Raw genomic sequence first — 15,574 nt, forward strand, 5'->3', positions numbered from 1 at the left:
TACCCTGAAATTCAACTACATTCCTTTCACAATTCCTTTACCAAACTTCTTAGAAGCGTGGCCTACTCTGATTCCGCCCCACTTTGCTCCGCCTCTTTTGCTTCTCTCCTCCATTTCTAAGAATGATTCGTTTTTCTTCATCTTGAACTTTTGCTCTGACAGCTACATTTAGGTGTTGTCCCAGACTGTCTTTGGTCCTCTTCCTCATTTCTACAGACATTCTCAATTCCACCGCATCCCCAGTCAGGTCTGCAGACGGTGGCCAAGTTGTTACTGCCAGCCCTGACCTATCTCCTCAATTCTAGGCACACATTTCCAATGGTCCAAGTAATAAATTTATGTTAATATCCTGCTATCACCCCAAACGCGATTGGTTCAAAATGAAACGTATAAGCCTCCTCCTAAAATAACTCTGCCTCCTTGCTTCTCTTAAAAGGAAAACCATGGCCTGCTTGTCCATGCTGTCCCATACTTTGAAAAAGCTACAGCAAGATAATAGGAAAGGTCTAAGCATATGAGTGAGTCTGGGACAAATTCATGGGACAACCAGTATTGAATGAAGACTTAAAAGAGGTATAGACCTGTGGCCAGGTGCGGTGGCTCACGCCTGTAATCCCAGCACTTTGGGAGGCCGAGGCAGGCAGATCACCTGAGGTCAGGAGTTCAAGACCAGCCTGGCCACCATGGTGAAACCCAGTCTTTACTAAAAATAGAAAAATTAGCCAGGAATGGTGATGCACGCCTGTAATTCCAGTTACTCGGGAGGCTGAGGCAGGAGAATCCCTTGAACCTGGGAGATGAAGGTTGTGGTGAGCCAAGATCACGCCACTGCACACCAGCCTGGACGAGAGAGAGACTCCGTCTCAAAAAAAGGAAAAAAAAAAAAAAAAAAAAGGCATAGGCAATAGACTAGAGGAGATGGGGAGCAGCAAGGACATTACAGGAAGGGGGAAAGCTCCAGAGAGGCAGCACAGGCAAACTGTGGGGAAACCTCCTGGGTGCGGAGTTTTCCGCTGGGAAACTGTGAGCAGTGGCCCCGAGATGGTGAAGGTCCTGCAGAGGCTTATAGGCTTAGTCTAATGAGCTAAGACGTGGCATGTGCAAAGCATGACTTTGGAAGGCAATGCTGCAGCAGGAGGAAGGGAAATCCAAGTAGGTGAGTAGGTGAGACTAGTAGCAGACCAAATTACCCGGAAGCTCACTGTAATCCATTACCCGGAAGCTCACTGTAATCCAGGTGGGAGGTATGTGGGGCTTGGCTGGTGATGGTGGTATTCCCATGGGAACAAAGAAGAGGATGAAATTAGAACCTTTTTTTTTTTTTTTTGAGACAGGGTCTCACTGTGTCACCCAGGCTGGAGTGCAGTGGTGCAATCACGGCTCACTGCAACATCTACCTTGTGGGCTCAAGCGATCCTCCCACCTCAGTCCCCCAAGTAACTGGGACTACAAGCCTGTGCCACCACTCCCCATTAACTTTTGTATTTTTTGTAGAAGTGGGGTATCACCATGTTGCCCAGGCTGGTCTTGAAATCCTGAGGTCAAGTGATCCTGCTGCCTCAGCCTCCCAAAGTGCTAGGATTACAACAGGTAGGAGCCATCATGCCCGGCCCAAAATACTTTCAAAGCAAGGAATGGTCATAGTTGATGATGATGGGAAACAGGGATTGAAGCAGAGAAAAAAACATGACTCTGTGGCCAGGCGCGGTGGCTCACACCTATAATCCCAGCACTTTGGAAGGCCGAGGCAGGCGGATCACCTGAGGTCAGGAGTTCGAGACCAGCCTCAACATTGAGAAACCCTGTCTCTACTAAAAATATAAAAATTAGCCGGGCATGGTGGCGCATGCCTGTAATCCTAGCTGCTTGGGAGCCTGAGGCAGGAGAATCGTTCAAACCTGGGAGGAAGAGGTTGCGGTGAGCCAAGATCGCACCATTGCACTCCAGCCTGGACAGCAAGAGTGAAACTCCATCTCAAAACAAAACAAAACAAAAAACATGACTCTGTGTTTCAGAAATTGGGGGTGATACTGTTATTGTTAGAAATCAGGAAGTTGGGAAGGGGAGCTGTTCTGAAGGAAGATGAGATCCATAGAAACAGAACAAAAGCATCAACACAAAAGACTTAAGAGTTTTTAGAAAGTAGAGCATTGTTTTAATCTCATAGGCAGTGAAAGAAATGCAAATTAAAACAATGATATATTTTTCAATTATAAAATTGCCCCCCCAAAAAAGTTTTATATAATACAACTCAGTGCTGACAAGGTGTGCTCAAAAAGTTCATATCCTTAATTTCATTTCTGGAACTTTATCTTTAAAACAATAATTTTAAAATGCAAACCATAATTTAGGTACAAAAATAATACTTATAGCATTGTTAATAAGATACAATGTTAGACAAAATGATAATGGCTGTATATTAGAGGACAATTAATTTGATGGAATTCTAGGTTAGCACCAAAACCAATATTTACAAATAACTTATAATGAAATAGAAAATACTAACAATATACATTTCTAAGTTGTTTTAAGATAATCTTTATTTAGAGAAGTAAGCTCTCGACTTTTTAAAAAGAAGAAAATTATCTCACAAAGTAGGGAAGGAAAAGAAGAAAAATTTAAAAAAAAAAAGATAATCTTCACTTTTTTTTTTTTGAGACAGAATCTCACTCTGTCACCCAGGCTGGAGTGCAATAGTGTGATCTCGGCTCACTGCAACCTTCATCTCCTGTGTTCAAGTGATTCTTCTGACTCAGCCTCCCAAGTAGCTGTGACTACAAGCGGGTGCCACCAAGCCCAGCTAATTTTTTGTATTTTTAGTAGAGACGGGCTTTCACCGTGTTAGCCAGAGTGGTCTCGATCTCCTGACCTTGTGATCCGCCCGCCTTGGCCTCCCAAAGTGCTGGGATTACAGGCGTGAGCCACTGCGCCTGGCCAATCTTCACTTTTTAGGTTAGTTATTTGAACTACAAAAATTATACAGACTCAACACTTTCCTGGCCCTACCTGCTTTCTTTCTTTCTTTCTTTCTTTTTTTTTTGAGAAAGAGCCTCACTCTGTTGCCCAAGCTACAGTGCAGTGGTGTGATCTCGGCTCACTGCAACCTCTACCTCCTGGGTTCAAGCAATTCTCCTGCCTCAGCCTCCCGAGTAGCTGGGACTACAGGCATGTGCCACCACACCCAGCTAATTTTTGTATTTTTAGTAGAGACCGGGTTCGCCATGTTGGCCAGGCTGGTCTCGAACTCCTGGCCTCAAGCCATCCATCCATCTCAGCCTCCCAAAGTGCTGAGATTACAGATGTGAGCCATCACACCTGGCATTAAATTAAACTTATTGTTTTGAGATAAATGTAGATTCACTTGCAGTTGTAAGAAGTAATAAAGAGAAACCCTATGTACCCTCTATCCAGTTTACCCTAATGGTAATATCTTGCAAAACTGTAGTACTATATCACAACCAGGATGCTGACATCGACACGATCAGGATACAGAACATTTCCAGCTCCATAAAGGTTGTTGCTTTTTGTAGCCATCCCCTTCCCCTCCCCATCCCTGAGCCCCTTAAACCCTGGCAATCACTCATCTGTTCTCCATTTCTATAATTAGTTATTTTAAGAATGTTATATAAATGGATTAATACAGCATATTACCTTTCGAGATTGGCTTTTTTTCACTCAGCATAAGTCCCTGGAGATTCATCCAGGTTGTGGTGTGTACTGTAATTCATCCTTTTTATTGCTGAAAAGTATTTCGTGGTATGGATATAATCATTCCCCAGTTGAAGGACATCTAGATTGTTTCTACTTGTTGGCTACCGTGAATAAAGCTACTATAAACATTTGTGTACAGCTTTTTGTGTGAGCGTAAGTCTTCACTGCTCTGGGATAAATGCCTAGGAGTGCAATTGCTGGGTTGTTGCATGTTTTGTTTTATAAGAAACTATCAAACTGTTTTCCAGAGTGGCTATGCCATTTTAGTCTCCCACCAATATTGGAAGAATGACCCCGTTTCTCCACATCCTCATCAGCATTTGGTGGTGTTCCAATTTTTAATTTTAGCCATTCTGATAGGTTTAGTGATAGCCTATTGTGGTTTTAATGTACATATCCCTAATGATTAATGATGTTGAACAGCTTTTCATGTGCTTATTTGCCAACTGTATGTCCTTTTGGGCCTGTTTTCTAATTGAATCGTTTTTTTGGTTTTGAGTTTTGAGAGTTGTTTATCATATTCTGGATACCAGTCCTTTGTTGAGTATGTGGATTATGGATATATTTTCTTATATTCTGTAAACTGTCTTTTCTTATTCTTCTTCTTATTTGAGATTGGGTCTCACTCTGTTGCCCGGGCAACCAGGCAACATCTTGGCTCACTGCTACCTCTGCCTCCCTGGCTCAGTGATCCTCCCACCTCAGCCTCCTGTGTCGCTGGGAATACAGGTGCACTCCACCAAACCCAGCTATAAATATATTATATATATATAATATAATATACAAAATATATAAATATATTAAATATTAAATATAAATACAGAAATATATTTATGTATTTATATATAATATTTATATTTAATAAATTTAATAAAAACAAAAATATAAAGTATATAAATATATTTGATATATAAACATATATTTAATTTAAAATATTAAATATAAATATATAAAAATATATAATATATAAAATATATAATATATAAATAAATAATATATATATATACTTTTATTTATTTATTTTTTTGTAGAGACAGGGTTTCATCATGTTGCCCAGGCTGGTGCCAAACTTCTGAGCTGAAGTGATGAACCCACCTCAGCTGCCCAAAGTGCTGGGATTACAGCAGTAAGCCACCGTGCCCAGCCCCTTTTTGCAGAGCAAAATTATTTTGCTTTTGTTTTTGAGACAGGGTCTCCCTTTGTCACTTAGGCTGGAGTGCCAGCTGGAATGCAGTGACACAATCATAGCTCACTGCAGTCTTGAACACCTGGGCTCAAGCGATCCTCCCACCTCAGCCTCCCAAAGTGCTAGGATTATAGGTGTAAGCCATTACACCTGGCCAACTTGTTTATATCTATAAAAAATCTTGCTGGTATTTTTATAGGAATTGGATGAAACCTGTATATAGATTTTGGGAAAATTGATATTTTTCTTATGTTAAGTCTTCCAGTCCATCAATCCATGAGTATAGTATGTCTCTCCATATATTTAGGTCTTCTTTGACTTCTTTAATCGGCATTGTGTAGTTTTTAGCATATAAATTCAATATCTTTGTTTTTTGTTTTTGTTTTTGGTTTTTTTTGCTTGTTTGTTTTTGTTTTTTTGAGACAGACTCTTACTCTATTGCCCAGGCTGTAGTGCAGTGACTCTATCTTGGCTCACTGCAACTTCTGCCTCCAGGGTTCACGCAATTCTCCTGCCTCAGCCTCCAAAGTAGTTGGGATTACAGGCATGCGCCACAACACCTGCCTAATTTTTGCATTTTTAGTAGAGACAGGGTTTCACCATGTTGGCCAGACTGGTCTCAAACTCCTGACTTCAAGTGATCCACCAGCCTCAGCTTCCCAAAGTGCTTTGATTGCAGGCATGAGCCACTGCACCCGGCCCTATGCATGTTTTTTAGATTTACACCTAAGTATTTTTTTTCTCTTTCTTTCTTTCTTTTTTCTTTTCTTTTCTTTTTTTTTTTTTTTTTTTTTTTTTTTTTTTTTTTTTTTTAATTTAAGATAGGGTCTTGCTCTGTTACCTAGGCTGGAAAGCAGTGGTGTGATCATGGCTCACTGCAGCCTTGACCTCCCAGGCTCAAGCAATCCTCCCACCTCAGCCTCCCCAGTAGCTGGGACTACAGGCATACACCATTATGCTTAGCTAATTTTTTTTTTTTTGAGACGGAGTATCACTCTGTCACCCAGGCTGAAGTGCAGTGGCACAATCTCAGCTCACTGCCAGCTTTACCTCCCAGGTTCATGCCATTCTCCTGCCTCAGCTTCCTGAGGAGCTGGGTCTACAGGTGTCTGCCACTGCGCCTAACTAATTTTTTGTGTTTTTAGTAGAGAAGGGGTTTCACTGTGTTAGCCAAGATGGTCTCGATCTCCTGACCGCGTGATCCACCCACCTTGGCCTCCCAAAGTGCTGGGATTACAGGTGTGAGCCACCATGCCCGGCTATGCTCAGCTAATTTTTTACTTTTTGTAGAGACAGGGTCTTACTATGTTGCCTGGGCTGGTCTTGAACTCCTGGGCTCAAGCAATCCTCCCACCTTGGCCTCCCAAAGTGCAGGACGTACAGGTGTGAGCCACCATGCTTCGCCTTTTTGAGCAATTATAAATGGTATTGTAGCTTTAATTTCTATGTACACGTATTCCTTTCTAATATATAGAAATACAATAGATTTTTGTATGTTTATCTTATATTCTGCAACTTTGATGAATTCATTTATTAATTCTAAGAGGTTTTTTTGTAGATTCTTTGAGATTTTCTATGTAATCATGTCATCCACAAATAGGAACAGTTTTATTTCTTCCTTTCTGACAAGTTTTCTTTTTATTTCATTTTCTTGCCTTATTGCACCGGTAAGGGATTGCAGTACCATGTTGAATAAGAGTAGTAAGAGCAGACATCTTTGTCTTATCTCTGCTCTTAGGGAGAAAGAATTCAGTTTCTCACCATTAAATATAATGTCAGTTGTAGTAGGGTGGGTCTTTTGGGGTTTTTTTGGGGTGCTTTTTATTTAATTAACTAATTTCGAGACAGAGTTTGCTCTGTCGCCTAGGCTGGAGTGCAGTGGCGCGATCTCATCTCACTGCAACCTCTGCCTCCTAGGTTCAAGCGATTCTCCTGCCTCAGCCTCCCAAGTAGCTGGGACTATAGGTGCATACCACCACAGCTGGCTTTTTGTATTTTTAGTAGAGGCAGGGTTTCACCGTGTTAGCCAGGATGGTCTCCATCTTGTGACCTCATGATCTGCCTGCCTCGGCCTCCCAAAGTGCTGGAATTACAGGCATGAGCCACAGCACCTGGTCTTTATTTATTTATTTATTTTTGTTTTATTTATTTACTTTTTGAGACGGAGTCTCACTCTGTCACTCAGAGCGAGCAATGGCGCGGTCTCAACTCACCGCAACCTCCACCTCCTGGGTTCAAGCAATTCTCCTACCTCAGCCTCCTGAATAGCTGGGATTACAGGCGCCTACCACCATGCCTGGTTAATTTTTGTATTTTTGGTAGAGACAAGGTTTCACCATGTTGGCCAGGCTGGTCTCAAACTCCTGACTTCATGATCTGCCCACCTTGCCTCCCAGAGTGCTGGGATTACAGGCGTGAGCCACCGTGTCTGGCCTATTTTTTAAATTTATTATTGGTTTGTTTGTTTTTCCTTTTTTTTTTTTTTTGAGACAAAGTCTTGCTGTGTTGCCCAGGCTAGAGTGCAGTGGCACAATCTTGGCTCACTGCAATCTCCACCTCCTGGATTCAAATGATTCTTGTGCCTCAGTCTCCTGAGTAGCTAGGATTACAGGCTCACACCATCACATCCAGCTAATTTTTGTATTTTTTGCAGAGATAGTGTTTCACCATGTTGGCCAGGCTGGTCTCGAACTCCTGATTTCAAGTGATCTGCCTGCCTCAGCCTCCCAAAATGCTGGGATTACAGGTGTCAGCTACCTCACCCAACCTGTTTGTTTTTCTTGAGACAGGGCCTTGCTCTGTCACCCAGGCTGGTGTGCAGTGGTACAATAGCTCACTGCGGCCTCCACCTCCCGGGTTCAAGTGATTCTCCCACCTCAGCCTCCTGAGTAGCTGGGATTACAGGCATGTACCACCACATCTGGCTAATTTTTTTTTTTTTTTGTATTTTTAGTAGAGACAGGTTTTCACCGTGTTGGCCAGGCTGGTCTCGAACTCCTGACCTTAAGTGACCTGCCAGCCTCACCCTCCCACAGTGCTGGGATTAAAGGCATGAGCCACCGCGGCCTGCCCTATATCATTATTTTTGAAGTGAGTTTCTTATAAACTGCATATTGTTGAATTGTGCTTTTTAATTCATTCTATCGATTTCTGTATTTTAATAGATGTATTAGACCATTTACATTGACTGTAATTATTGATATGTTAGGGCTTGAATCTGTCATTTTATTTTTGTTTTCTGCTTTTTTTGTTTTCTTGTTTCTTTTTCCTGCCTTCCTGGGGGTTATTTGGATATCTTTTTGTAACAAACTTCTTAAGAACAGTTTTAGATTTACAGCAAAATTGTGAAAATGGTGTGGAGAACCATGGAGATAACACTGCCATCCCAGTGAGCCTTTTGGAATGAGAACATCTATCCTATGCCTGTATACCATTGTGTTTTAGATACACATAACTTGCCTGGTTTCACAGGTTCACAGCTGGAAAGAAATTTTGCCTCAGGATGAACCATATCTCAAGTCTCACCCATACCTGATTTAGATGACATTTTAAAATTCCATTTATTTATTGATTTTGTTTTTTAGAGACAAGTTTCACAATGTTGACCAAGCTGGTCTTGAACTTCTAGGCTCAAACGATCCTCCACTTCAGCTTCCTGAGTAGATGGAACTACAGGTGCATGCCACCAAGCCCTGACTTAGATGCTATGTAGATGAAACTTTGGACATTAGACTTTGGAGTTGATGCTAGAATGAGTTAAGACTTTGGAGGCTATTGAGATGGAATGAATGCATTTTTCATGTAATAAGGACACAAATTTGAGGGGGCAGTGCAGAATACCATGGACCAAATTGAGTCCCCCACAAATTCACATGTTGAAGCCCTCACCCTCAGTGTGATGATATTTTGATATATGGCCCTTGGGAGGTAATTCAGTTTAGATGAGGTTATGAGAATGGGGCCATCATGATGGGATTAGTGTCCTTATAGGAAAAGACATCAAAAAGCTTTCTTTCTCACCGGTCGTGGTGGCTCATGCCTGTAATCCCAGCACTTTGGGAGGCTGAGGTGGATGGATCATCTGAGGTCAGGAGGTCAAGGCTGGCCAGACCAACAGAGCGAAACCCCGACTCTACTAAAAACACAAAAATTGGCTGGGTGTGGTAGCAGGCACTATAATCCCAGCTACTTGGGAAGCTGAGGCAGGAGAATCACTTGAACCTGGTAGGTGAAGGTTGCAGTGAGCTGAGATCATGCCATTGCACTCCAGCCTGGGCAATACGAGTGAGGCTCTGTCTGAGAAAAAAAAAAAACACATAAAAACACGCACACACACAAGGAGGCCGAGTGCGGTGGCTCATGCCTGTAATCCCAGCACTTTGGGAGACTGAGGCAGGAGGATCACTTGAGGTCAGGAGTTCTAGAGTACCCTGGCCAACATGGTGAAACCTCGTTTCTACTAAAAATACAAAAAAATTAGCCGAGTGCGGTGGCATGTGCCTGTAAACCCAGCTACTCGGGAGGCTGAGGCAGGAGAATTGCTTGAACCCAGGAAGCAGAGATTGCAGTGAGCCAAGATCGGGCCACTGCACTCCAGCCTGGGCAACAGAGCGAAACTCCATCTCAAAAAAAGAGAAAGTTTTCTTCTGTTTCTCTCTGCCATGTGAGGACACAGCAAGAAGGCAACTGCCTGCAAACTAGGAAGAGATCCCTCATAATCTGACCATGCTAGCATCCTGAAATCAGAATTGTGATAAATAAATTTCTGTTGTTTAAACCACCCAGTCCATGGTATTTTGCTATGGCATTCCTAAGAGACTAAACTAAAAAAATACAAAAATTAGCTGGGCGTGGTGGTGCATGCCTGTAGTTCCAGCTACTTGGGAGGTTGAGGCAGGAGAATTGCTTGAACTTGGGAGGCAGAGGTTGCAGTGAGCTGAGATCGTGCCATTGCACTCCAGCCTGGGTGACAGAGCAAGACTCCGTCTCAAAAAAAAAAAAAGTTAGTCTAATAATTGATAGTCTCATTATGGTATAGCTTAAGGAAGGAGTAGGATAACAGGTATATACAGTATGATATCATTTACATAATTATATATATAATATTATCCACACTGACCAAGAGTGGAAGAAAATAGGCCACATGCAGTGGCTTATACCTATTTTCCCAGCACTTTGGGAGACCAAAATGGGATCACTTGAGCCTAGGAATTCAAGACCAGCCTGAGCAACATGGTGAAATCTCATCTCTACAAAAAATTAAAAATTAGGTGAACATGGTGGCGTGCACCTGTAGTCCCAGCTCCCGGGAAGGCTGACGTGGGAGGATAACTTGAGCCTGCAATGTGTTGTGGTCATGCCACTGCACTCCAGCCTGGGCAACAGAGTAAGACCCTGTCTCAAAAAGGAAAAAAAAAAAAAGAAACATTGGATGAAAATAAATCAAAATGTTAGCAGAGGATATCTCTGAGTGGTAGAAGTATGCATGCATTTGATTTTCTTCCATGTTCTTTCCTTCGTTGACCAAATATTTTGTGATGAGCATATAATACTTTAAATCAGGAGAAAATGCCGAGTGCAGTAGCTCATGCCTATAATTCCAGCACTTTGGAAGGCTAAGGCAGGCGAATCACTTGAGGTGAGGAGTTCGAGACCAACCTGGCCAATATGATCAAACCCTGTCACTACTAAAAATACACAAATTAGGCATGGTGGCACACGCCTGTAGTCCCAGCTACTCAGGAAGCTGAGGCAGGAGAATGGCTTTAACCCGGGAGACAGAGCTTGCAGTGAGCCAAGATCATGCCCACTGCACTCCAGCCTGGGCAACAGATCGAGAGTTTGCCTCAAAAAAAAAAAAAAAGTAGAAAAAAAAAATTCTGGGCCAGGCACAGTGACTCACGCCTGTAATCCCAGCACTTTGGCAGGCCAAGGCGGGTGGATCATGAGGTCAGGAGATCAAGACCAGCCTGACTAACACAGTGAAACCCTGTTTCTACTACAAGTACAAAAAATTAGCCAGGCATGGTAGCACATACCTGTAGTCCCAGCGACTCAGGAGGCTGAGGCGGGAGAATCGCTTGAACCCGGGAGACAGAGGTTTCAGTGAGCCAAGATCACGCTACTGCACTCCAGCCTGGGCGACAGAATGAGACTCCGTCTCAAATAAATAAATAAATAAATAATAATAATAATAATAATTCTGCAACTTTTTTTTTTTTTGAAATGGAGTCTTGCTCTGTCACCCAGGCTGGAGTGCAATGGTGCAATCTCAGCTCACTTCAGCCTTTGCCTCCCAGGTTCAAGTGATTCTCCTGCCTCAGCCTCCTGAGTAGCTGGGAATACAGGCCTGCACCACCACGCCCGGCTAATTTTTGTATTTTTAGTAGAGACCAGGTTTCACCATGTTGGCCAGGCTGGTCTTGAACTCCTGACCTGCGGTGATCTGCCCACCTCAACCTCCCAAAGTGCTGGGATTACAGGTGTGAGCCACTACAGCTAGCCTTTTTTTTTAATTAAAAAATTTTTTTTGGCTCGGCATGTAATCCCAGCACTCTGAGAGGCCAAGGTTAGTGGATCACTTGAGCTCATGAGTTCGAGACCAGCCTGGCCAACATGGTGCAACCCTGTTTCTACAAAAAATACAAAAATTAGCCAGGCATGGTGGTGCATGCCTGTAGTCCCAACTACTTGTGAGGCTGAGGTGGGAGGATGACTTGAGCCTGGGAGGTGGAGATTGCAGCGAGCCGAGATCACACCACTGCAATGGAGCCTGGGTGATAGAACCAGACCTTGTCTCTCTCTCTCTCTCTCTCTCTCTCTCTCTCTCTCTCTATATATATATATATATATATATATATATTTTTTTTTTTTTTTTTTTTTTTTTTGTAGAGACAGAGTCTCACTATGTTTCTCAGGGTGGTCTTGAACTCCTGGACTCAAGCAATCCTCCAGCCTCGGCCTCCCACAGTGCTAGGATTACAGATATGAGTCACTGTGCAAAATATTATCTACATGGGTCTGTAGCAACAATACTCAAGAAATCATGGGTGTTAAGTGGTAGTGATTGTTGTAAAACTCACTAAAATAAGTTCATGAATATTAAAATATTCAAATTAACATACCACCAAAAGCCTTTCCCTGGGCCACCAGCAGTTGGTGTAGGGAAACTCTGGACAAGAATGCCACTGAGTTTCTGTCAACCCCAGCCCTCTGGGATCCCAGAGTTTAACTAAGAGCAGATCTCAGACACCAAAGGCTTTCAATCCATAGTGTGTTTTCCTCCCTGGATGGGGGGCCAGGGAGCCGTACCTTTAGTTAAGAAGGAGCCCTGAATTCCCAGAATCTTTATCTGGTTGGAGTTTTTCCAGTGGAATTGTGTGTTCTTCTTCTGCGAAGCATTACAGGTCAGTTCCACTGTATCCCCTTTCTTGCCCAGCACCACTTTCTTTCCCTGGGTGACTGCTGGGAGTAGCGCTGGGTGGAAAAGAAAGGAGTCAGGTCCCAATGCTGCCGCTGTCCCCCTCTACCCCATCCTCCACCTTTGCCTTTCCTCCCACGCCATCTGCATTGAGACCCCAGGTCTGAGAACTTACCCAGTTGCAGCACCAGAAGCAAGTGCCTAAAAGGGATTCCCCGGTTCATTGTGGCCTTGCTGAGGGAGGCAGGGGCTTGAGCCAGTAGGGACCTGAGCCTGCAAAAATGGCAGGGCCTGAGGGAAATACCAATCATTAGTCAGCAAACATTTATTTGACCTGGAGTATACAGGGGCCATATGCAACCTCTCCCTCAGGACCCTTGCAGCCAGCCCAGTGAACTTGAGGCAGGAGAACAGCAGAGGGAATTGGAGGTTGGATTAAGGAAGGAATGAGTAGGAGCACAAGCAAGAGAAAGAAGGAAGTGAGCAAAAACAGAAGTAAGATAAATAAGTGAATAAGGAGCCCCATGGCTGGCTAGATCCAAACCAAACCAGTAAGGAGCAGCTCCTAAGAGATGGGCATGTACTGGGCTGGGTGCAGTGGCTCATGCTTGTAATCCCAGCACTTTGGGAGTCCAAGGTGGGTGGATCACTTGAGGTCAGGAGTTCAAGATCAGCCTGGCCAACATGGTGAAACCCTGACTCTACTAAAAATACAAAAATGAGCCGGGCATGGTGGCATACACCTGTAGTCTCAGGTACTCAGGAGGCTGAGGCAGGAGAATCACTTGAACCAGGGAGGTGGAGGTTGCAGTGAGCCGAGATTGTGCCACTGCACTCCAGCCTGGAGGACAGAACGAGACTCCTCAAAAAAAAAAAAAAAAAAAAAAGCAAATGTACTCCAGAGAAAAGAAGATATCCTTAAAATGACCCCATATAGTAATTGGCTACTTAAGGTTCAGAGTGCATATCATGCATGTACTTCAAATTATGGGAAGGAGGTGACACGCAAGCACACAGAGGCCAAGAAACTGAGCAACTCACCTGTCAATCAAAAGGCACATGCCAGCTAAAGATTAGGCAGCTTGAGGAAGAAGAGAAAAAGACACATAGAAAAGGCATGAAGTATAACAAACCATAACTGACACCATTCGCAGGTCATCCTCGATCCATAGTGGATTGTACCGTGCTTAATAAACTTTTTGCTGTTTTGCTATTTGTGTGTGTCATGTCCAATTCTTTGTTTGTGGCACCAACAAATGATGGTTGTGGGACTTCACAACATCAGTTGGTAACAAACTAAACTTGCACACCCCTAACTGGATGCTCGGAGATACACACCAGGAAATGCTATGCCCAGGCCGGGAGGGGGTTCTTTGCTGGGATGAGTGAAGAGGGGATCAGAAAAGGATGCACGGAGAAGGTGACAAATTGGTGGGGAGACCATGGAGCCAGGCCAGGACGTGGAAATGCTTGAAGGCTGTGCTGAGATGCTGGGACTGGATCCTGGGCACTAGAGAGCCAGCAGAGGATTTTCTATAGAGAAGAAGGTGATTAGATTTGCCACGTGGACCCCTGAAGCTGCTGAGTGAAAGAACTGGAGGAGGTGAGGCACCAAAGGCAGGACTGCAACCATCCTGGTGAACAAAGGGCCTGAGCCAAGTGGCTGTGGGAATGTGTGGGACAGTTCTAAGGTGACATTCCCAAGGATTGGGGCCTGATATAGTGTGAGAGGTGTGGGGAAAAGAAAGAGAGATCAGATTGTTACTGTGTCTGTGTAGAAAAAGAAAGACATTGACCGGCTGCGGTGGCTCACGCCTGTAATCCCAGCATTTTGGGAGGCCGAGGCAGGCGGATCACCTGAGGTTAGGAGTTCATGACAGCCTGACCAACATGGAGAAACCCCGGCTCTACTAAAAATACAAAATTAGCCAGGCGCGGTGGCACACGCCTGTAATCCCAGCTACCAGGGAGGCTGAGGCCGGAGAATTGCTTGAACCCGGGAGGCAGAGGTTACCGTGAGCTGAGATTGTGTCATTGCAGTCCAGTCTGGGCAACAAGAGCAAAACTCCGTCTCGGGGGAAAAAAAAAAAAAAGAAGACATAAGAAACTCCGTTTTGATCTGTACTAAGAAAAATTGTTCTGCTTTGAGATGCTATTAATCTGCAACTTTTGTCCCAAACCTGTGCTCACAAAAACATGTGCTATATTGAATCAAGGTTTAATGGATCTAGGGCTGTGCAAGATGTGCTTTAAAAAAGTTCTTGCAGGCCGGGCGCGGTGGCTCACACCTGTAAACCCAGCACTTTGGGAGGCCGAGGCGGGCAGATCACGAGGTCAGGAAATCGAGACCATCCTGGCTAACATGGTGAAACCCCATCTCTACTAAAAATACAAAAAAAATTAGCCGGGCATGGTGGCGGGCGCCTGTAGTCCCAGCTACTCGGGAGGCTGAGGCAGGAGAATGGCGTGAACTCGGGAGGCGGAGCTTGCAGCGAGCTGAGAGCACGCCACTGCACTCCAGCCTGGGTGACAGCGAGACTCCATCTCAAAAAAAAAAAAAAAGTTCTTGCAGGCAGTATGCTTGGTGAAAGTCATCGCCATTCTCCACTCTCTATTAACCAGAAACACAATGCACTGTGGAAAGCTGCAGGAACCCCTGCCCGAGAAAGCTTGGGTATTGTCCAGGATTTCCCCCCTGAGACAGCCTGAGATATGGCCCCACGGGAAGGGAAAGACCTTACAGCCCCGCAGCCCCACAGCTGTAAAGGGTCTGCGCTGAGGAGGATTAGTGAAAGAGGAAGGCCTCTATGCGGTTGAGATAAGAGGAAGGTATCTGTGTCCTGCGCGTCCCTGGGAATGGAATGACTCGGTGTAAAACCGATCATACATTCCATTTTGAGAGAGGAGAAAACTGCCTTATGGCTGGAGGCGATACATCATGGCAGCAACACTACTCTGTTACTCTTTACTGCACTGAGATGTTTGTGTAAAGTTAAACATAAATCTAGCCTATATGCACATCCAGGCACAGCACCTTTCCTTAAACTTATTTATGACACAGAGTCTTTGCCCACATGTTTTTCTGCTGACCCTCTCCTCACCTTCACCCTAGAGCCCCACCACATTCCCCTTGCCGACATAGTAAAGATAGTGATCAATAAATACTGAGGGAACTCAGAGACCAGCACCAGTGCAGGTCCTCACTTGCTGAGTGCTGGTCCCCTGGGCCCCATTTTCTTCCTCTATACTTTGTCTCT

General features: G+C 44.2%; 1 protein-coding gene across 4 annotated transcripts in view; it reads right to left on the reverse strand.

Annotated features, from left to right (window-relative positions):
- The window catches only part of CD4 (CD4 molecule), a 33,305-nt gene that overhangs the window by 9,979 nt on the left and 7,752 nt on the right, over positions 1-15,574 (reverse strand). For 2 of the 4 annotated variants that reach the window (XM_011745628.2, XM_011745629.3), the window contains 2 exons: positions 12,493-12,608; positions 12,209-12,373 (listed from right to left, as the gene is read on the reverse strand). In XM_011745628.2, the coding sequence (XP_011743930.2) occupies positions 12,209-12,373; positions 12,493-12,541 (214 nt within the window). In that variant the 5' untranslated portion in view covers positions 12,542-12,608. 4 annotated transcript variants of the gene reach the window in all.

This window comes from Macaca nemestrina, chromosome 10 (genome assembly GCF_043159975.1).
Source record: "Macaca nemestrina isolate mMacNem1 chromosome 10, mMacNem.hap1, whole genome shotgun sequence".
Lineage (NCBI taxonomy): Eukaryota > Metazoa > Chordata > Mammalia > Primates > Cercopithecidae > Macaca > Macaca nemestrina.